Source organism: Gracilinanus agilis, chromosome 1 (assembly GCF_016433145.1).
Source record: "Gracilinanus agilis isolate LMUSP501 chromosome 1, AgileGrace, whole genome shotgun sequence".
Classification (NCBI taxonomy): domain Eukaryota; kingdom Metazoa; phylum Chordata; class Mammalia; order Didelphimorphia; family Didelphidae; genus Gracilinanus; species Gracilinanus agilis.
The window spans coordinates 54,022,766-54,044,757 of NC_058130.1; the positions used below are offsets into that span (position 1 = coordinate 54,022,766).

At 44.4% G+C, this 21,992-nt stretch overlaps 1 protein-coding gene across 1 annotated transcript; it reads right to left on the reverse strand.

Annotated features, from left to right (window-relative positions):
• Positions 1–1,356: 1,356 nt before the first annotated feature.
• SEC13 (SEC13 homolog, nuclear pore and COPII coat complex component) lies at positions 1,357–20,722 on the reverse strand. The gene is made up of 9 exons (XM_044656848.1): positions 20,644–20,722; positions 18,347–18,391; positions 16,816–16,931; positions 13,978–14,129; positions 13,535–13,668; positions 11,573–11,706; positions 10,643–10,766; positions 9,124–9,270; positions 1,357–1,887 (listed from the first exon to the last, which is right to left on the reverse strand). Exons 1-9 carry the CDS (start codon positions 20,644–20,646, stop codon positions 1,777–1,779), a joined length of 966 nt encoding a protein of 321 aa, XP_044512783.1. The 5' UTR covers positions 20,647–20,722; the 3' UTR covers positions 1,357–1,776.
• Between the last annotated feature and the right edge of the window lie 1,270 nt (positions 20,723–21,992).

The window sequence follows — 21,992 nt, forward strand, 5'->3', positions numbered from 1 at the left end:
TCGTCCCCCCAGCACACGCCGCTCCTGCCACGGATCTCCTCTTTCCTCCAGGCCCCCCCCCATTGTTCTGTACTGACCCCACAGTCAGAGGGAAGCAGCCCGGCTCCCAATTCTGAGATGAGGGTCAGAAGCTCAGATGCCAAGACAGAGACAGAGAGAGACAGAGAGAAAGTGTGTGAGTGTGTGTGTGTGAGTGTGAGCGTGTCAGCGCGGCTCCTCAGGCGCCGAGATGGGGGTCCTCATCTGTTGCTGTTCACGTTTTCTTTCTTGGCCTCCCTCTCGCCTCGCTCGTGGGCTCTAGTTCCGAGCTGAGGCGGCTCGGCGGGGCCGTGGGGGCCGGGAATCGTTGCAGGCTGCTCCCGTCTCTGTTCTCCAGACTGGACGCTCTCCCGCACTCAGAAAGGCCCCCCACGCCTTGGCTGTCGGGGTGCGCCCAGAGCCGCCCCGATCCAAAGGGGAGGCTCCCCTCTTGAGACAGGAGGGCTCCATCTGGGAGCTCTCAGCAGCCTTGGCGGCAGGGCGGCCCTGTCAGTGCTGCGGTTCTGCCGCAGGACCTGGAGAAGCCGGGAGAACTTTGGCCCCACCAGGCGTAGGAGACGGCTGAGGATGAGGCAAGCGGCGAGAGGGAAGCCGGCGCCGGCTGGCTCTCCCGAGGGCTCCTGCCTCGCTTCTCTGCGGGGCGGCTGGGGATGGCCTTCATATGAAGCTTTGGGCCGGGGCTGGTGGGTGCTCGCAAAGCTGGTCGGCGTCCATGCGGGCAGAGGAAGCCGTGAAAGTCTGCCTTTCTGGTAAGAGGAGAGGAAGCATCTGTGCCGAGGCAGGAGGGGAGCCGCCCATCTCCGGCCCTCCCTGGCCCCGGGACTTGCCTGTTTTAAAACGAAGACAGTGCAAAGGAGGGAAACGGCGCCTATTTTATATACCTTTAATAACCTGGAAGCATTTCCTAAGCGTGAGTCGCCCCGCAGGCCGCCGTCTAGTCTGTAAAGCGGCTCAAAGCCCAGGAAAAGGCCTCCTCGTCCTCCTCCTGTACCCCCCAGAGCCCAGGCCGGAGAGCGAGGGAGGCGCCAGATCTGACCGCCTCTAGAACCCCACAAAGTGGAGGCCACATTCCGGGCCCTCTAGGTCTGGGGCAGGCTGGGGGGAGAATGAAAACGGACTCTCTCCTCGCGGGGAGGCCCCGGGGGCAGCCTCGTCCGTGGCAAAGAGCGTGGAACTTAAGACTGGGAAGACCCGGGTTGGAATCCTCGTTTCCACTCTCCAAACCTCGGGCTTTGCCCTTCTTCTCCCTGTCTTGCTTATCTCAAAAATGCTAGCTGTGAAAGCCCTTTGTAAAATGTAAGCTATTAAGCAAAAACAGAGAATTATGACTCACTTTATTCAATTATTTTGAAAACAATCCCGCCTCACCCCCAAACACAAACCCCAAAGGACGGGGGTACCCAAAGTAGCTGATAAAAAAAATATTTAAAGTGAACAACTTTGAAAACCATTTGGAATCATTTTTCTTAAACTATAAGCGCTCTGAACCAGTCAGGTTGTTAGAGACCAAAGAAATCATTTTAAGGCAGATGATCAAGACTGGCTGCATCGATGCGTGGGAACACGTGATCTTAATGGAATTCAGAATCATCTCATTTCCTTTCCCTCTTTGGGAAAACCGTGTTCGCCCGCCGAGCCGTGCCATGGCAGCGCCAGAGACGGTGTCCGGGGATGGTGTCTTCCGGCCCCGCCGGCAGGCCCGGTCCTGGCTGCGTCTGCCCCGCCGGCACCCCGGGGTCACTGCTCGTTCTGCTGGCCCTCTGTGACCGCAGACACGGCGCCTTGGCCTTTGTTGACGTCGCTGATGCACATCCACTGGCCGTCCACAGACTCCTTCCACAGAGTAACCTGAAAGGGAAGCGGCGAGAGCGTTAGACCGGGCAGAGGCGGGCACACAGAGCCCCTCGGACGAGGCCACCAGAGCGGGAGGGCCTGCAGCCTCCCCAGAAGGCCCCGATGAAGGACAGATGCTGGTTTCTTGTCCACAACAGAAAGAACACAGTGATGAGCACTTGCTAAAATGATGACGGCTGACAGGCAGGGCTCAGGGGAGGCCGCTGGGTGACGACGCAGTGGCTAGTGCTGGTCCTGGACTTAAGAAGATCTGAGTTTACATTTGACACTCGTTAGCTGTGTGACCCTGGGCAAGTCACTAAAAAAACAAAAACAAAAACATAGCTGGCTGCCTCAGTTTCCTCATCTGTAAAACAGGGTTGCCATACCATCCCACAGGGTTGTTGTGAGGACCACACGAGACAGTATTTGTGAAGTGCATGGCACACAGCAGGCGCTACACGAATGCGCGCTCTCTCCCTTCCCTGCGTTACGCATGTCCTCTCCTTTGTTCTTACAACTACCCTGAGAGGTAGCCCATGCCAACCTCCTAACCAGGCCATAGGTTACAGGAGGGGAGACTGGCCTCAAGCTCGATGTATGCATAAAGCAAGGCCTTTGGCTTCATTTAAATGAAGAACAATGTGCAAAGCAGCACCGGACAGCCTCGAGAGCGGGTCTAGCCTCTTCCCCGAGTCAGGGAGGCCGGGTTCAAGTCCCAGCTCTGCCACATACTGGCTGTAGGACTGCAGGCAAGTCCCCTTCAGAGCTTTGGGCCACCTTCTCAGCCTCGTCTCAGAGGGGGAGCCCAGCTGTGTGGTCAGAGTTCCGGCCCAGCCCTTCCCCTCTGTCCCCCAATCCCCACCGTTCAGCATAAAGAAGCGTTTCAGACACATCCAGGGCTGTGGTAGGATGGGCTGGATTTGGAAAATGATACAATGCTCAACTAGGGCAGCCAAGTGCTGCCGTGGATAAAGTGCTGGGCCTGAAATCAGGAAGACTCACTGTGGGGAGTTCAAATTTGGCCTCAGACACTGAGTAGCTAGGTGACCCTGAGCAAGTCCCTTAACCCTGTATGCATTCATTTCTTTATCTGAAAAATAAGCTGGAGAAGGCAATGACAAACTGCTCCAGGATATCTGCCAAGAAAATCCCAAATGGGACCACAAAGAGTCAGACATGGCTTAAAACAACTGACAACAACTAAACACACAATTACAAGCAGCTCACCTTTGCAAAAGCCCATGTTTTTAAAACAAAAACCCTTTTGCCAACCCTATTTGGCTGTAAATTGTAGAGAATCATGGCCTCCCATAACTTCCAGGGGCCTGAGTCCATCCAGTGCAACCTTCAAAGTACACCCGACTTTACCTCGAGGCCTCCAGGAGGCAGCCTCTTCTACTTCCCACCAGCTCTAATGGTCAGCCAGTTTTTCCATATCTCACACCTTGACTTTCAAATAACTAAAATTCCAAATAACATCAGAGGCAAAGGAGAAACATGCAGTGAGTCTGAGGATGCCTCTGGCTCTTTGGCTGGTTTCCTGTGGAGAAGCACTACATGGCACCACAAAGTCTGAATTCAGGGTTTGTGATCAATGTGTTGGAGGAAGTAAAGACAATGATGAAATTACTGATATTCTAAAATAAAGAGGAAAAACTTACTTTAACCTCAAAGAAATGCAACTGAAGGTTTCTGTTCCTTTTCATACTTAATGAAAGGGAAGTGTTGAACTGAGAAATGGTAGAAACTGTCCAGAAGCATCCCTGGGGCTGCACGATGACTTTGAAAACAATCTATTAACAATGTCTTACTGGATTTTTATTTATTTTGTTAAATCTTTCCCAATTACATTTTAATCTGGTTCTGGCAAGAGCAGCTTAGGGTTTGGCACCTGTTCCAGAGGAGGTCAGCTCAGGTTGTCACGAAATGAAAACTCCTTCTCTGGGGATGAGAAGGTTCAGTTCCTGCTTTTCTCATGAAGTTTTCCCTGACCATTCTGCCTTTAATTCCCTCTCCCTGTTGGGAGGTGGCAGCATTTCTTTTTAGGAGGGGGAGTTTGTCAGTACTTCATAGGCTATATGTTACACATCTATGAGATGGATCAGCAAATTAAGGAAGCTAAGGAAAGGCAACCACCGCAATAATTTACTTGGTCTATCATAAGAGTGCTTTGTGTATCACATCCATCCTCTCCCAAGCCATCATGCCAGTTCAGGCCCACAGCACATTTTTCCACAAGGACATTACAGCTTCCCAATTGGTTCCTCTTGCCTTCTCTGATCCATATTCCATAGCTGTCAAACTGAAATTCCTAAAGCCTTTGTAAGACCACATCCTCCTGATCAAAAAGTTCTGGTGGCTCACTCTCGTCTCTAGGACAAGATTCCAACTTTTCTGTTGGGCATTTAAACATTTCGTAGACTGGTTCCAGGTACCCATTCTAGGCTTCTTTCACATTTCCTTGCCCCATAGTCCAGCCACAATGGTCACTTTAGGCACAACTTCAATGTCTAGCCCTATAGGCTTTTGTCCAGGCTGCTCCCAAACTTTCACTGGTACCTTCTGGGATCCTCAGTTCCTTTTGAGGCTCAGTGAAAGCACCACCACCTTCTGGAGGCCTTTCCTGCTTCCTCCATTTGTTAATGCCCTTCCTCTTAAAATGACTTTACATAAATGTTGGAGGGCATGTGGCAAAATTGGGACATTAATGCATTGCTGGTGCAGTTGTGAACTGATCTAACCATTCTGGATGGCAATTTGGAACTATGCCCAAAGAGCACTAAAAGACTGCCTGCTCTTTGATCCAGCCATACCACTGCTGGGTTTGTACCCCAAAAAGATAATAAGGAAAAAGACTTGTACAAAAATATTTATAGCTACACTCTTTGTGGTGGCAAAAAACTGAAAACGAGGGGATGCCCTTCAATTGGGGAATGGCTAAACAAATTGTGGTATCTGTTGGTGATGGAATACTATTGTGCTCAAAGTAATGATGAACTGGAGGGATTCCATGTGAACTGGAAAGACCTCCAGGAAGTGATGTAGAGTGAAAGGAACAGAACCAGGAGGACATTGTACACAGGGAAGGATACACTGTGGCACAATTGAATGTAATGGACTTCTCTATTAGCAGCAACGCAATGATCCAGGACAATTCTGAGGGACTTATGAGAAAGAACGATATCCACATCCAGAGAAAGAACTGTGGGAGCAGAGACACAGAAGAAAAACAACTGCTTGATCACATGGATTGATGGGGATATAACTGGGGATGTAGACTCTAAACCAGTGGTTCCCAAACTTTTTTGGCCTACTGCCCCCTTTCCAGAAAAAATATTACTTAGCGCCCCCTGTCACATACTATCAACTGCCCCCTTACAGTTATTCACCGCCCCCAAATGTACCCGTGGCCATTGCCACCCCCCTGGATTGCTGCAGCACCCACCAGGGGGCGGTGGTGCCCACTTTGGGAATCACTGCTCTAAACAATCATCCCAGTGCAAATACTAATAATATGGAAATAGGTCTTGATCCAGTGATACATATAAACCCCAGTGGAACTGCATGTTGGCTACAGTGGGGGGAGGGGAGGGAAAGAACATGAATCATGCAGCCATGGGGAAATACTCCAAACCAAATAAATAAATAAATAATTTTGAGTTTTTAAAAAAAAATGATTTTACAGATTCTATATTTGCTTGCCTGGTAAATGCTGTTCCTCCTGCCCACCCAGAGCAGAGGTGATCAGCTTTTGTCTTTGTCTCCCTAGCTCAAAGCTTTGTACACAGTAGCACATGGTACATGTTTTGCTGAACTATGCTGCGCACATGTATAAACAGATGGAGAGGGAGGGAAGCAGAACCAAGAGGACAATGTGTCACGAAACTATCTTCCCAAAACCTATAGTGTGTTCTCCCAGCTTTCATCCTACTCAGTCATCTTGCATTTGTTTTTGTCTTTGTATCCCTAGGGATGGTGTCTGGTACACAGAAGATGCTGAAAAAGTTTGCCCAATTTCACTGAAGTGACCTGCAAAGGCTCCCCAAAGCAAGGGTCTGTCCATCTCTGGCCTTAAATCCAGACTGGACTGTTCCCAGACCAGTGAGGAGTGGTTTCCTCACTCCTGTCCTGGAGCACAATCAGGCAGGTATCCCAGTGAGAGATCCATGAAGCCAAGATGAGTGAAATCATCATAGCCCAATGCCTGAAGGCAAAATGCTTTATAAGTTTCAAAAATATAATAAAGAGATTTCTTGCTCCCAAGGAGGACTTCCACACCCTGAAACTCCCATGCAGGATCCTCAGTCAGCAGGGGCCTGGATGCTCCCTATTCTTTCTTGGGATCTCTTGAGCAATCTTTTGCTCCTCAGCATCCCTGGGCCTTCTTGGAGGTCAACAAGTAAGCTCTAAGTGCCTACAAAAAGCATTCATGAGGTGCTTACCGGACCAGACACCAGGCACTGTGGGAGGTGCTCAGGATATAGAAAGCAAACAGCTTTTGCCCTCCAGAAGTTCAGTCCTTTGGGGCTGGGGACAGGATCACATACACAGAGATGAGGGGATGAAACTCTACAGACAATGTAACTGAGGCACAGGATCAGGAAAAGCCTTCAGGAAGAGGAGGCCCTGAGGTGGAATGCCAGGTACAGCAGGGAGCCAGGTAATGGTTCTGAGAAGTGCAGGCCGGCAAGACACAAGGCTACATGCGATTGGAATACCAATGTACCAGAAGGTGTAAGACCACATGGGTCTGTGCAAAAAATGCTTACAGAGTGGAAGGGGAGGCATCAGTGGGCATAGTGGGGAAGGGAAGAGATTCCAGGCCAAAAGACTGGCATGAACAAAGGCACAGAATCAAGAGTGTTTTGGTTGTATCTCAGGCAGAGAACACAGCAGTGAGGAGTCAGGGATGAGGCTGTGGTGTCCTCTGATGCCAGGCAGAGGAGTTTGGCCGTTACTCCATGTCCCAATCTAAGATTCTGAAGCAGCAATGGTGGGGTTTCTTGGGAGTTGTATGAAAGATGGACTAGAGCCAGAGAGAAAAGGGAGCCAGAAGGCCTGAGGAGGTGACAGCAAGCAAAGATCCAGGTGTGTGGTGCCAAGAGTGTGTCCAAGGGAAGTGAAAGGGAGGGAAAGAGGCCTCCACTGATGAGGTGATCACTGGAGAGAAGAGAGGGAACAGTCTAATGACAGACAGGGCCTAGACCCAGGAAGCACCACAGAAACAGAAGGAGGTAGGGAGGGAAAGTGAGTACGTTTGGTTGTAGGTCAAAGACATGAAGAGCCTGAGACCCTCATGGTGGTAGAGATGGAAGGCTCTGAGTTCAGGAAAGAAACCAGGGCCGCCCTGAGCTGGGATTATATCTAACAGAACAGATACGATGTGCTGGGGGGCACGGCGCTACATACAAGCAGGTGAGCCTGTTCCTGCTCTTCAGAGAGCTTACATCTAATGTGGAAATAACATATAAAGGGGAGGAAGGACTTGGGACAAGAACTAAAGGGGATAAAGCCCAGAGAGTGGAGCCAGGAGAAGAGCACAGGGAGAGGGAAGGACAAGGGCAGTGTAGAGATACCCTTAGCCACCAGAAAGGGCTGGAAAGACAAGGCACTAGTGTAAGAGAAGGGCTCTGTCTGAGAGGTAGGAGAACCAAGAGAATGGAGTGTTTATGAAGTGCAGAGCAGAGAATATGCAGAGGAAGTGGTACTTCACATATCGAATGCTGCAGAGAGGTCCAGGAGAGTGGCAGGTTTTTAAAATAACTTTTCTCCAACAGAACTTATTTAAAATCTGCTTCATTTTAAAGGTAGGCTTGCCTATATGTTTCATAACAGCTGGTTTCTATAACAGGCATCACCCTGCTTCTGAAGTTTGGTCTACTTTTCCCACAAAGCCTGCCCCAATTTTTCTAGACCACAGAAATATCACCCTATTCTGACCTAGAGAATCTGGCCAATAGCACATATTTTAGCACTGAGTCATAACTTGTCTTGTCTTAATCTTTAACTGTTTCACACATGAATGCCTTGAATCTCCAGTGAGAACATGAGCTCTATGGGAAGGAGTATGTCATATATTATGTAATAATACATCTGTGTCTTCCTTAACTCTTCTTGGGTATGTAGTTTTGTGCTCAGTTAAGATCTAAATGAATTTAAAAATTTGCCTCCTTAGTATCTGGGAACATTTTTTAACAAACATAAAAAATAATCCCTATCCCATTCATTTTAATTTTTATTTATTTATTTTTTGCAAAACTGAGTTGAGAAATCAGTGTCTTGTTTAAGATGGAAACTGGTCAGGGTGGCTCCCCTCTGCCAGACCACTCCCTCCTGCCTCTGAGCTGGGCAAAATTAAGAAAGCCAAGTCTTCACTGGAAAAAGATCAATGCTACCCTCTAGTGGTCAAAATAAAGATAAGTCTTAGAGGAGGAAGACCTTCATTTCCATTTAGGATTTTTGCCTGTTCAAAGTCTTTTTTGGAACAGAAATCAGGATAAGATGGAAATAGTCAATGGTGGAAGGACTGTAGGAAGGCAGGCAACTCTGAAACATGGACCTGTGCTAATAATTCAGAGTAATACAAGAAAGTCTAAACTGTTGATGCCCTTTGATCTAGAGATCTCATTGCTAGGCATATTCTTCAAGGAAGTCAAAGCTAGAAAGGCCTCAAAATAGTTATAACAGCACTTTTTTCATGGTAGCAAAAACACTAGAAACACAGTGGCTACCCATTGGTTGGGTTTGGATGAAAACAAAGTAGGTGCCCACTGATTACATGGCCGGAACTGGTAAGTGGTACAATGGAATATTATTGTGCCCTAAGAAATGGCGAGCATACATGGGAAAGCTTGTTGAAATGAGACACAATGAAGGAAGCAAAAAAAGGAGAACCACATATGACAGTCTCAAATGAGGCTAAACTGGGGAGCTGTAAAGACCAATCTTGGACAAGAGTTGAAGAAATCTAGCCCCATCCTCTTCTATTGGGGTGTGGGCAGGAGAGGATGCTGGGTGCAGAATGCTTCGGTCAGTCCTTCCTATCTAGCTAATATAATCTAATCCATGCCTCCATCCCTCCATCATTGTGTGTGTGTGTGCGCGCGCGTAGAAGGGCAAGACAGTAGAACCTGAAATGACTGTGATTTAAAAACAAAAGGTATCAATAAAAGTGTTTTTTAAAGAATCCTTGATATCTGCTTCACCCCCAGGCCAAGAGCTGGTGAGTTTCTGAAAGAGAACACTTACTTTGTTGTCTCCTCCTGAAACAGCCAGGATGTTGGCTGTGATAGACCAGCTCACATGCCACACCACATCATTGAACTTGTGCAGTAACCTGGGAGACCAGGTGTTTCCAGAAGCATCATCACAGGTCCAGATGAACACTCGGCCATCCTGGAAAAAAGGGCAGTCAGCAATAGTTACCTTGGCCTCAGTGGGCTGTGTGGAGAACTTTGAGGCCTGGGCTGGGCATCCGTAGTATCTCCCCACCACACAGTAACTAAACCTGGCCCAGGCTTTCACTGGGACTATTACCCAACTTTCTGACAGAGAACAAACAAACCCCATCATTTTATGCCTATACCCAAAGTCTGTTTCACATGATGACAATGGGTAAGTTTTCATGCCTGGCTCATTTCTTCTCTTATGGCATCCAGGTCCCTGCCACCACCAAATTAGACTTTCTTGCTCTGAGACTTAAGACCCTCCAGTGCCCCAAAGATAGCCTCCCTTCAGACAGGCCTACAGTGTCTTACTCTCTAGCCATCCTGCTCTTTCCTTTGTTCCAGCTAACTAAACTTCCCTTAGTTCATTCTGCTATTAAGTCTATATAGACTAAAAACTTGGACAAATCTACCTTCCCATATCTACTAAGTCCCTTCCACACACACTTTCTCTCTTTTTTAAACTCTTACCTTCTGTCAGAACCAATACTAAGTATTGGTTCTAAGGCAGACAAATGGTAAAGGATAGTCAATGGGGGTTAAGTGATTTGCCCAGGGTCACACAGAAAGGAGGTGTCTGAGGTCATATTTGAAGCCCAGGACCTCCCCACTTTCCCTTCTCTTTTAGAATTCGTTCATGAGAATTCTCCCAGTTGTCTGAGTAAAACTGTCTAGATCAAACAATAAGCATTTATATTAGGTGCCTACAATGTGAACTTCACAGACGCCAAAGATACAAAGACAAAAACAAGACACATATAATTCATAAACTAGAATTCAAACTGATAATAAGAAATGAAAAAAAGGAACAATATACTTTGGGATTCTACAAATCCTACATTCTAGAAGGACATAATCATGTGTCTTGAATAGTACATACTATGACCAACAATGTCTCTAGAGGGAGGACACTAATAACCACTGAGGAAACTGCCATATTTGTCACACTGCTGGTGGTTTTGCTCACTGGTCATTTCCCCTGGGACAAGGAGACTTTTCCTGTAGTCTGAAACCTGTTCTCTGGTCTCCCTATGTTCTTTGCTCTCCAAAGCTGGAAAACACCATCTGTCCCTGGTTCATGGTGACATTGCTCTCAGGAAAGTGTCTCACACAGTGTGGCACTTACTGTATTGGGTTGCCCCTCTGACCGGCCATTCTTAGTCCTTAAGTAAACCAGGTTATCCCCATCTGGCATGCAGCCAAGGGGGCTGTTGTTCACCTCTAAGATGAATCGCTTGGTTTCTCTGAGAGGGTCTCACTAAGATTCTGAAAATGTGGTTACGTTATAATGCAGCTCTCTCCTTCATACAACCGAGGCTTACCTGGGAGCAGCTGGCTATGGTGCTTGTTGGCAGGCCAATGGAGGGAGCCCAGGCAACATCTCGAACCCAGTCGCTGTGAGCTTCCAGTTTCTGATCTTCCTTCCACTGACCATCTTCTTCCTCCCTAAAGAGGGGACAAGAAGAAAGTAATGAAAGCAGATTATGGCTTGTGGTCTTCTTGAAAGACTCTTTTTTTTCTAAGTAAGTAATGATGCTTCTAAGTACTGGGGCATTTGGACAATGGGAATTTCCTTAAACCAATACAATACAAGCTGAAACTTGAGCACGGGTGGGCCCTTCATTCTTTTGGGAATTAAAGTGGTCCAATGGATAAGAACACTGGGTCTGGATTATCAGGGAGACATGAGTTCAAATCCTGCCTCAGATACCTAATGACTGGGGGACCTTGGGCAAATCATTTGACCTCTATCTATCTCAGTTCTGTCATCTGTAAAATGGGGATAAGGGGATCTACTTTATTGGGTAGTTTTGAGGATCAAATCAGCTAACAAGTACTTTGCAATCCTTAAAGAGATTTACAGACTCTATTATTGTTGTTGTTGTTATTATTATTATTATTATTATTATTATTTTGATTTTCTCTGTTGAAATCTATACTTAATGCAACTAACAATCCTGTAAAAAGGCTGCTCCTCGGGACAGTTCACCTGTCCATATGGATCCTGAACAATGATGGGATACAGGTGACTATTACCAAATGCCAGAGGTTATGAAAAGAAATATAGTTTCAGGAACTCCTTGACCTAGTGAAAGCTTTGAAGAAAAATATTTTGGGTCTGAATAAAGAGGAAAAGGAGACAGCCTTGTTTAAAGCGAGCTGGCTACTGCAGTTAGAATCTGGGGGAATGGCAAGGACGCTTGTCTCCGAGAAAATCCAAAGATGACAAGTCACCCAGAGGGCCCACCTACTTCCAGAGCTTGACCAGGTTGTCACAGCCGCCTGAGGCAAACTTCTTGATGTAGTTTGGCTTCTGTCCAGATGGCTGGTCTACCAGGCTCCCAGGTATGACAGCAGGAGCCCAGCTCACAGCATTGCAGCCAATCTGAGCAGAGAGCGAAATAAGACATTACTTGGTTTTCTGCCCCACAAATTAACAAGATACATACATGCCCTTGCAAAGAAAAAGCAGCTACTCTATGGGCAAATCATTTAACCCCAATTGCCTAGTCCTTACTGCTCTTTTGCCTTTGATTCTTATATAGAAAGTAAAAGTTTTAGGGGAAAAAAAAAGACACAGGTAAAAAAATTCTGTACCCAGGTAGCTTATATACTAGACATAAACATAGGTATAGACACGATTGATTGAAGAAGAAGAGAGCACAAACAACTAGGGGGATCAAGAAAGGCTTCCTGTAGGAGATGGTACCTAAGCTGAGTCATGAAGGAAGCGAGGTATTCTGATGTATGTGAAGAGGGAGTCAAAGTATGGAGAAAAATCATCCTCGCTCCACTCCAATTTTCTAAGTGGACTATTGAGGAGAGAAGAAATGGCCAGGTCTCTGATGGAAAGTCCAAATGAGGCTTTCAGGGTTCCTTGAAACAAGGCACAAGGTTTGAGGGGGATTTAGGAATCCACTGGTAAAAAGACTATTGAAGCTTTTAGCCTCCTGATCTAAGATTTCAACTGAGCTAATGGTAGTTGTATTTGTGGTAATTAAAATCTGGAGCTAATTTGTTCTGTTCCTATTGTCTTTCATTAGCTTTATTATTACTCTCTGGACAGTGACTAAAGGTCACAAAGTTTTTGAAAGGTAAAATGCAGGTTCTTAACCGCATTATGAAAGAATGTGCCAAGTCACCAATTTTAAAAGAAAAACAAATTAGAACAACTCTCAAGTTTCAAAGATCAGAATGGGAAACATTAGCGGGCCTGTGGTAAGATAGGCAGCACTGAAAACCGGTCTAATCCTTATGGAATAGAGTTTGGAATTGTAGCAAAAAAGATACTAACATGTACATACTCAAGTACATTGGCACAATCTTGCCAGGATTATGCACCAATCCTTCTGAGGTCAGAGACAGAGGAAGAAGTCTCATTTATGCAGAAATAGTTAAGAGTAGCACTTCTGACTTTAGAACTCTGAGGCTATAAAATATTGTGACTTCAGAAGGCAAGCCCCACTCTTCCTATTTCTCCACAGAAAGATGGTGGCCATTTGAGGCAAAACTTTCGAAATGTGGACAATATATGGATTTGTTTTTCTCAAATGTAAATATTTATTAAGAGGGACGGTTTTCTGAGGGCTGGGTGGAAGGATGGAGGAATCATTGTGAAGTCGATAGTGGTATATAAAAAAGCATTAATAAAACATTTAAAAAGGAAAAAAAATTCTCTCTTACTTGGTTTTGTTTTAATGCTCTGGAGCAGAGGGAAATGCATTCGCAAGATCTTGGGAGTCAAGTGCACACTTAATCTGAGTACAGGAGTTGCCAGGCTGGGCACTGCTTCAAAGATTCCCCATGGATGGAATAGTTACTGCCAAGTCCCCTCCCTTTTCACTTATGAGTCACTGCCTATGAGAGTGACACATAATATTAACTCTCACGACCTAAGCAAATCAGTGCTGTATGCGGCCCATCCTGGAACAGCCACTAGGCCTCCCTACCTCTTCTTACATCCAAGAATGATAGATGTGTCAAAACTGGCACCTGACTTTGGAAAGGCTGTTAACTCTCGGTCACCTGGATAAACTGAGTGACAAAAATTAAATCTATTTCCACTGAGCATAATTATGATCTTGGCTTAAATCTAGTCAGTCCTCTGGGACTTGGGCTGCTCTGCTGTAGGAGAGGAGATTTATAAATGAACTGTCAGATTGCTGACTGAAGCTACCTTTAATAAAGCCAGAACCCACAGGCACAAGACTTACGGTGTGAGCATTGTTGATCTTCTTCACTTCCCACTGTCCCTCACCACTGTAGCTCAGCAGTGAGATGGCCCCATCAGAGCTGCCACAGGCAAGAATGAGCCCATAGTCATGGGGGGCCCAGCAGACTGAGTTCACTGTTGAAAAAACAGGGACAGGGAAAAATGAGGAGTGTCCCAGGAAGGAGAGAGAAACAGTGAGCATTCACTCTAGGCCTGACTCTAGGGTGTCTGAGGAACAGGATGTTTTTCTAGCAATGGGACAGACTAGACAGAAGCCAACCAAAAGCTAGCAGTGAAGCATGAGAATTTTAAAAAGAGAGAAAATCAGGGGTTGGGAGATGGGGGCAGTGGATGGGCTTGAGAAAGAACATTGGTTTAGATGTACAAAATTCACATAATTTCATATTTCTCAACAGAGCTGTTTCCCATCAGCCCATGTCATACCTGAAGAGTCATGGCCTGTGTACTCATATGTTTTTTCCCAAGTGCCATTCTCTTCTTTCCAGATGATAACTTTTCGGTCATAGGAGCAGGAGGCTAAGATGTTTCCATACATAGGATGAGCCCAGGCCACTTGCCACACAGGACCTTCATGACTATAAGACAGACCAAAGATTTACAAATGACTGAAATGGAGTTTGGGATCAAGTTTTGGATTTCCAAATAGAAAGATCTGAGAATGGCTTCCTGGGGTGTACAGTGTAAATAAAGATGAACATCAGCTTAGGATCAGAGCTTTAAGGCTGAAAAGGACCTTCAGAATTTTACAGATGAGGAAACTGAAGCCCAATGAGGTTAAGTCCTTCACCCAAGGCCACCTAAGTCCTAAGTGGTAGAGCTGGGCTCTGAATCTAGGTACCGCCTTTCTGAATTCAGTACCCAGTCCACTGTACCACACAAGAATCTTGCCTCTACTATTGTTCCCTCTATAAACCCAGGGAAGCCCATCTGCTCAGACTTAGTTTCCTAACCTGTGAAATAAGGGATGATTAGACTAGATCTTAAAGGTCCCTTTCAGCTCTAATATTGTATTCTATAGTTCAATTATAGGCTGAGACAATGCCTATATGACAAGATTGTCCAGGAAACGATTTATGGCTTTTCCCAAAATATCCAGTGCTAGGTAGAATCACAGCATTTCAGAGCTAGAAGGACCCCAAAGACAATCCTGCTCATAGTTTCTGACCTATGGAATCAGATGTGGATTAAGTGTCTTTTGTTCTTAGTTCTGACAAAATAAACGTTATGGATAATGGGTTTTTCAAATGGATGTAGATGCCACTATAATTAATAAAATAGGAATTCATTTTAAAATATTACTAAATTAACTGTAGCTTCAGTGAACACTAATAGTATAACTATCATATGAAGGGAAGCAACAGTTTTTTAAGTTATAAATGGGTTTTGAGGCAGTGTGGTAAAGGGCAATGAGCAAAGAATTGGGAATCAAAGGCCCAGGATCTTTTCTCCAACTCATTTTCCTCATCAATGGGAGATTTGGCTTGGATGACCTTTAAGCCCCTTCTAGTCCTAAAGCTATGATCCAAGGTGTTTACTTAAAAAAATATTGGGAACCCTTGATCTAGTCCATTCCCTTTAATTTATAGAAGATACAAAAGCCCAAAGGCATACTGACTTGCTCAAGGTCTCATTCAACTAGTAAGAGGTAGATCTGAATTCTGAATCCTGTTTCTTGCTTCCCAGAAGGTAGGGGGAAAACAGAGTTAACTTTATTCTCTTAGGAACTCAGGTTTATAACCTGTATCATCCATGATTCTTTCCTCTTCCTTAATCTTTCTTCCTATATATCTAATTGGTTGCCAAGTCTAATCTACTTTACTCCATTTCTCTTTTATCTATCCCCTTCGGTATACCCTAATAAGGTTCTCATCACTTCTTACCTGGTCTATAATCATAATAATAATCTCCTAATTGGTGTCTTTTCTCTCCAACCATCCTCTAAATAGTTGGCAAAATCATATTTCTGAGGCCTGATCATGTTACTCACTTATTAAAAAAATTTCAGTGGCTTTCCATTGTCTCTTGGATAAAATATAAATTCCTTACTCCAGCACTTAAAATCTTCCACCATCTGGGTCCATCAAATTGGAAGACTTTTTTCATATTATTTCCTTCCATGGGAGAGGAATTCCTGGATTACTTTCTATTCACTGAACTTATTATTACATTCCATTTTCAGCTATGCCTTTGCGCAGGCTGTCTCTGATGTATGAGATATAATTTGCTCTTGCTTCTGCTCCTCAGAATCCTCCCTTTCTTTCAAATCTCACCTCAGGTGTCTTCTCTGTGAAGCCTTTTCCTGTCTTCCTGGTTGTTAGTACTCTCTCCCTCCTTAATCTTAATCTTATCAGTATACATGTTATATCTACCCTGTAGAATATAAAGTCCTTGAGGGCAGAGTCAGTGTCATTTTTGTAACTCTAGTATCTAACTCAGTGCCTTGAACATAGAATACACCTGCTGAACTGACCTGCCACAGCTTCTCATGGGTTCCATTGCTCTGGCCCAAAGAGACACCAGTCTCCTCATTATCAGTTTCTACTTCCTTCCTTAAAGAGGGTTTCAAATACCAGGCAATTGTTCTCCCTTTGGTTTATTGGCCTAACAGTTCAACTTGGGCCACAGTAAAAGAACTGATAATTAAGCAATGACTAGAGTGATTTCTATTACCACTGATGTTTCTACTGGTACTGGACTGAGTGTGGAAGAATTATTGTTGACTCTTTTTAAGCATAGGCATAAATACCAATTCAGTGTAAGTAAGAACAGCTAATATACAAGATTTAGTTTTAGCAAACGCAACCCCCTTGGTGGGTTTTTATAACACATCAATGGTAATTCTTTATTTTGCTTATATTTAAAAAAAAAATCACCAACTTAGCATTTCATTTACAATTTGGGAGGTCCCTCCTCCTTCCGTTCCTTAACTCTTTGTAGACAAGTTAACCAACTTCTCTGAGCCTCATTTTTCCAACTGATTAAATCCTGCCTTATGAATCAGGGAATTAAAGGGATTAAGGATATTATTCCAATGAAGCTGTTTCCTTTAAAGAGTTTCAGCTAATGTGAAAATCATTTTGGGTAAAAGGAGGCTTTTAAAGACATGTATGCTTTTTTAGGATAATGGCTTTCTTTCTTATAAACACATTAGATTTTGATACAATCTGGGCTGTCAATTCATTTCCCAAAAGTGACTGTACAAGATCCAAGCAGCAAAATCTATTTTTTTCTCAGAATTTTCTCAGTGTTGGACATACTCACCCTCTCAAGTCAGCAATTAGAATTTGACCTCCATTCCGAACATCAAAGATTTTGACAGATCTATCTGATGAGCAGGTGGCTAAGCGGGTGCCATAATAGTCCATCTGGGCATCATGCTGAATATGGAACAGAGAATTCAGGAGATTGTAGATTTAGAGCCTACACATTACTATGGCAGAGATTTTAAATTGGAACAAAACAAAACAAAAACACTGCTCAAGGCAATTCGGTTCTAGAAAAATTTGAAGAAAGGGAATTTAGTTTATACTACATGAAGATTATAAATTGTGTTCTCCAACATAAAATGTTTTTCTGAAAGTGAGATAAATTAAAGATACAGCTAGTGTTAAAGATTAAAGCTCCTTTAAATCTTGCCAATGGAATACATTTTCCTACTGTGTATCATGACTTCACAGCTCTTGGAGGGTGAAACCTCATCTTACTCACTTTTGTATCTTTAGTTATCTGTATCTAGTACATAGGACGTTCAAAATTTGTGATAAAAGGTTACTGAATCTGATAAGTGGGCTTAGAACTATTCTCTTATTCTTTCTTCTCACAATCTTACCCACTCCAATATCTTTGATGTTTCTTTCCCACAAAATACTTTGGACACCTTTACTGTATATAATGACTGCTCTGTTGGCTTGGACCATATGGATTTCAAGCAAATCTCTGCTTCTTCTGTTTCCTATAATAACTAGGTTTATTAGATTAGTTGAGCTTATTTATTTTATGCTCACATTCTGCTTCCGCCATTTACTTTCCAATTTTTTTTTTATTTTATCAAAACCAGGTATTGGCAGTTACTAAACTATTTGAGGAAAATATCCTGATTCTTCTTCAGGAAATCAAGGTCCTCTCCATCATTTTCCTCAGGTTTAGCCAAACCTGGATCTCTAAATCATGGGATAATTATTTCCTCTTTTCCGACAACTGCTTCAAAATCATCACAGACCATGAATGTGTGATTACCATTAGCCAACAAAACAATCCAGGATGTGAAACACTTTCATCAGACTCTTTGGAATAAAAACTAGCTGCTGTCACTGTGTGACCTAACAGACAAATTGTTAAACATTAGGATGGAAAATAACAACTGCTTCTATACCAGGAGTCCTTAACTTGGGATCTATAAGCTTTCAACTGTAATTCAATATAACTGGTTTTCTTTGTAATCTTACATATTGTATTTTATGCATTTAAAAAGCATTATTCTGAGGTGTTGCTATGCTTCTTTACCAGACTGCTGCCAAAGAAGACCATGATACAAAAAGGATTCCTACTCCATACTCACATGAGGCAGTCTGTCAAATAACAGGAGTATTTCTGAAGAAGACTTGTTACCCTAAGAAAGGATAGATGTGATCTTCTAATGGCTAATTACTAGTCTGGCAAATTCTCAAAAAACCAAAAAACCCATCTTGGTTCATAAACATATCAAAACTGCATAATTAAAATGAAAACTGCACTATCCCACAGAAGTGTCAATTTCAGATATGTTTAAATAATTATTAAATGAAATACTCACAATCATATCCTCATGGGAGGTATCCACAGTATTAATGACTGAGACCTAAAACCAAAGATTACATTAAACGAAATCATGGCAATTATAAAGCAACGTCCTTAGGAAGATAATCTGATCTATTATTTCCATGTGATGGCCTCATATCTTTTCAAAATTTTCTCAATAGAAACTAGGGGCTATCTCTTGAAGTTTACAAGGGTGAACTGTGGAGCAAAAAAAAAAAAAAAAAAAAAAAGGACATAAAGATCTGTTCCATGAGTTCTGGGCTCTGGACTCTCCTCTGCTACAATGACTGACCTCCCCAGCTTCCTTTAAGCCCCAACTAAAATCCTGCTTTCTACAGGAAGCCTTTCCTCAAAAACCTTCTTAAGTCTTAATTAAAAGGGAAATAATGCCTTCCCTCTGCTAATTGCTTATTTATTCTGTACTTTGTTTGCTTTGTATATATTTGTTTGTATATTGTCTCCCTCATTAGATTGTGAGCTCCTTAAAGGCAGGGCCTGTCTTTTGCCTCTTTTTGTACACCCAGCCCTTAGCAGTGTCTGGCACAAAGATGGCACTTAATGTTTACTGACTGACTGATTTATAATCAAAATGGTTCTAAAGGATAAAAATATAATTTAAAACATTAATGGGAGATCCATCATAATGCATTACCAAGGCTAAATCAAAGGGCAACTGGGTATATGGCTCAGTAGACTGAGAGTCAGGTCTGAAGATGGGAGGTCTAGGGTTCAAATCTGGATTCACAAAGTTCCTAGCTGTATAACTCTGGGCAAGTCACTTAAACCCCAATTGCCTAGCCCTTACCACTCCTCTGCCTCAGAACCAATACATAGTATTTATTCTAAGTGGGAAGGTAAAGATTAAAAAAAGAAAAAAGGCTAGATTATGGATGTTCAGAGTTTATTCCTAATCTTTACAGCATGACAATGCAGGGAGAACATGAACCACTTTCCTAGTAAAAGTCCCAGGGGGAAAACCAACCTCAGAGGTACAACATTCCTTAGGATGAACTATGGGCTTGATTATCAGTAGAGCAATTTGCATTGTTTCCCAGTTCAGTCAATTGTTTGGACTTTGATAAATGCCCAGTGGCAGAGCTTCCTCATAAAAGATCTAGCCTAAGCAGTGAACTTAAGACTTAAAGAAGAGACTCACAGAATTTTAGAGTTGGGGGTATCTTTGGAGTTCAAGCAGGACTGTTCAGGGTCCCCAGGCCTCCTGACTCCTAATTCAGCAGTATTTTCAGGGCACCAGGTGCCTCTATTATCCATTATAAATGATTTTTCCTTTATCCAACATGTGTCCCAGGCAGGGTGCCCCACACGTCTCAGCATAATTTTAGGCTATACTAAGACTTTTGGGACACCCAGTGGAACTGAGATTTATTGAATCTTTAAAGTTTTAAAAGTCTTCCCTTCTGCCTTGGAATGGATACTTAGTATTGATTGATTCTATGATACCTTCTGTCTTAGACTCGATACGAAGTATCAGTTTCAAGGCAATAAAGTGGTAAGGGCTAACTAAACAATGGGGGTTAAGTGACTTACCCAGGGTCACAAAAACTAGTGGCTAAGGCCACATTTGAAGCTAGGTCCTTCTGACACCAGGTCTGGCTCTCTACCCACAGAGTCACCCAGATGCCCTGAATCTTAACTCTCCCGATCACTAAGAAGTTTCAGACCTCACTCAGACAATGCTCCTAACTTAGCCTTCGGGCCCGGATTGGAGGAGGATCATGACCCCCCGCCCACTCATCTCCTTCCCACTCCCCAGAGGTCCCAGTGCCCATTTTCAGTCTCCACTGTTTACAAATTAATCCACCCCTACCCCACCCCTAATCGAACTCGAGCTGGCTCTAGGAGAGCGCGGACTGGGCGGGCGCTTTTCTCTTAATCTTCATAGCCCCGATTTGTCCAGTAAGGTGCCTGGTTTGCGAATGGGAACACACCGGCGCCCAGTCGAAAACTGACCGGCAAAGACCGGGGCAAGCCGGGTCTTTTTCTCCGGTTCGAGCCCCTCATATATGTGCGGGAGAAGAAGAGGTGCAGCCCCACAGGCTGGGTGACACTTCGAAAGCCGCCCCGACATGGGGATAATCACTCAGGGCCAGGCCGCCTCGGAAGCCGGGCTGGGAGCAGCCGCGGGTCTCCTCACAACCGGGCGAGGAAGAGGGGGGTGTGTATGTGTGCGTGTGTGAGGGAAGCTGCGGCCCTTGGCCCGGTCCCATCTTCCCTCCCACCCCATCCCGGGTCTTCTCACATAGACGGGCTAGTAAAGCGGCGGACGCTTACCATGGCGGCGGCGGTGGCGGCGGCGATTCCCGGGCTCGGACGTGGCAGTTACTCCCGACGGCAGCGGCGCTAACCACGGGTCACTTCCGGTGCCGCTGTCAGAGTCCAAGAGAAGATCCGGCCTGGTCCTCCACGGAAAGGCTTCCGGAGCGGAAACGGAGCTGTGGCATAACGGTTCCGAGGCGTCTTAGGCCGCGCAGGCGCAACAACTTGATCTCGTGTAGAGGGCTGGAGTGTGGTGTTTCGTGTCTCTCGCTCTTATGGGAGAAGAGACTTAAGAGCTTGGGGCGAGGGAATCAGAGACTAAGGGCAGGAAGAGATCCCAAAAGCCATCGAGTCCATTACAGAGGAGGAAACCGAAGTTCGGGGAATTTTAGGGACTTGGCCAAAGTGTAGCCATTAAGTGCCTGAATTGGGATTTGAACCCAGGTCTTTAGACTCCAAGCCCACGCTCATCCCGCTACATTCTGCGACCTTACCTTCTTAGTGCCTTGTGCCATTGGGTCAGGTACCACAAGTCCTTGATCCCAGGGCTTTGGCTGCCATAGAGAGAGTAGACAAAGTGCTGGCTAAGGACACCCGTGTTTGAATCCTCCATGCACTGCTGCTTACTCCCTTTCTGACCCTGACCTACCCTCTCTGAGACAGTTTCCCCCTCTGTGAAATGGGTATGAGAAAATATGAACTACCTACCTCATTGGGCTGGAAGGAAAACTAAGACTATATAAATACATTAACTGGCAATCAATTGAACTGAGCTTCTTCCCTTACAATCTAGCTGTTTTCTCCTCTGTCTGTTTCAACCCTAATGCTCTCAATTACTGCCTTTTAAAAAATAATCCCCAAATCTAATTTAATAGGAACAGGAATGGACCTTAGAGATGATCTATTCCAACTCCCTTCATTTTACAGATGAAGAAATTGAAGACCAGAAGAAGTAGGAATTTACTCAAAGACACACAGCTGTTAAGAGACAAAAAAAGTCAAGATTCAAACTGGGGTCTTTTCACTTAAAATCCGGCACACTTTCAACTATAGCATGCTCTTCCTTCCTTTCCTCTTTTTCTTCTCTTTCCCCCCTCTCTTCCAAGTTTTTCTTCCTTTCCTGGTCCACTCTTGTTTCACTGTGTTAAGTTCCTGGAGTTAAAATTTTGCTGTTATTCACTATGGAGAGTGCTAGGCACTTTGTCATCTCCATGGGGAACTTTCACAAAGGTGTTGAATGTCTCAGCAAAGCTAGTTTGACAGGTTCCTGTCTTTGAAGGGCATAAACTCTAAAGTAATAGGAGCATATTACTAATCAGTCAGTTCAGGCTGGGGCTAGAGGAATTGGGGTGAGATCCAAAAAA

Excerpts from the sequence above, each read along its gene's own strand:
- SEC13 (XM_044656848.1), bottom strand. Across the intron at positions 11,707-13,534 it reads AGATCAACAATGCTCACACC|ATTGGCTGCAATGCTGTGAG; the intron begins GTAAGTCTTGTG and ends CTCTCTGCTCAG. Across the intron at positions 1,888-9,123 it reads TTTCAGGAGGAGACAACAAA|GTTACTCTGTGGAAGGAGTC; the intron begins GTAAGTGTTCTC and ends CTTCCCTTTCAG.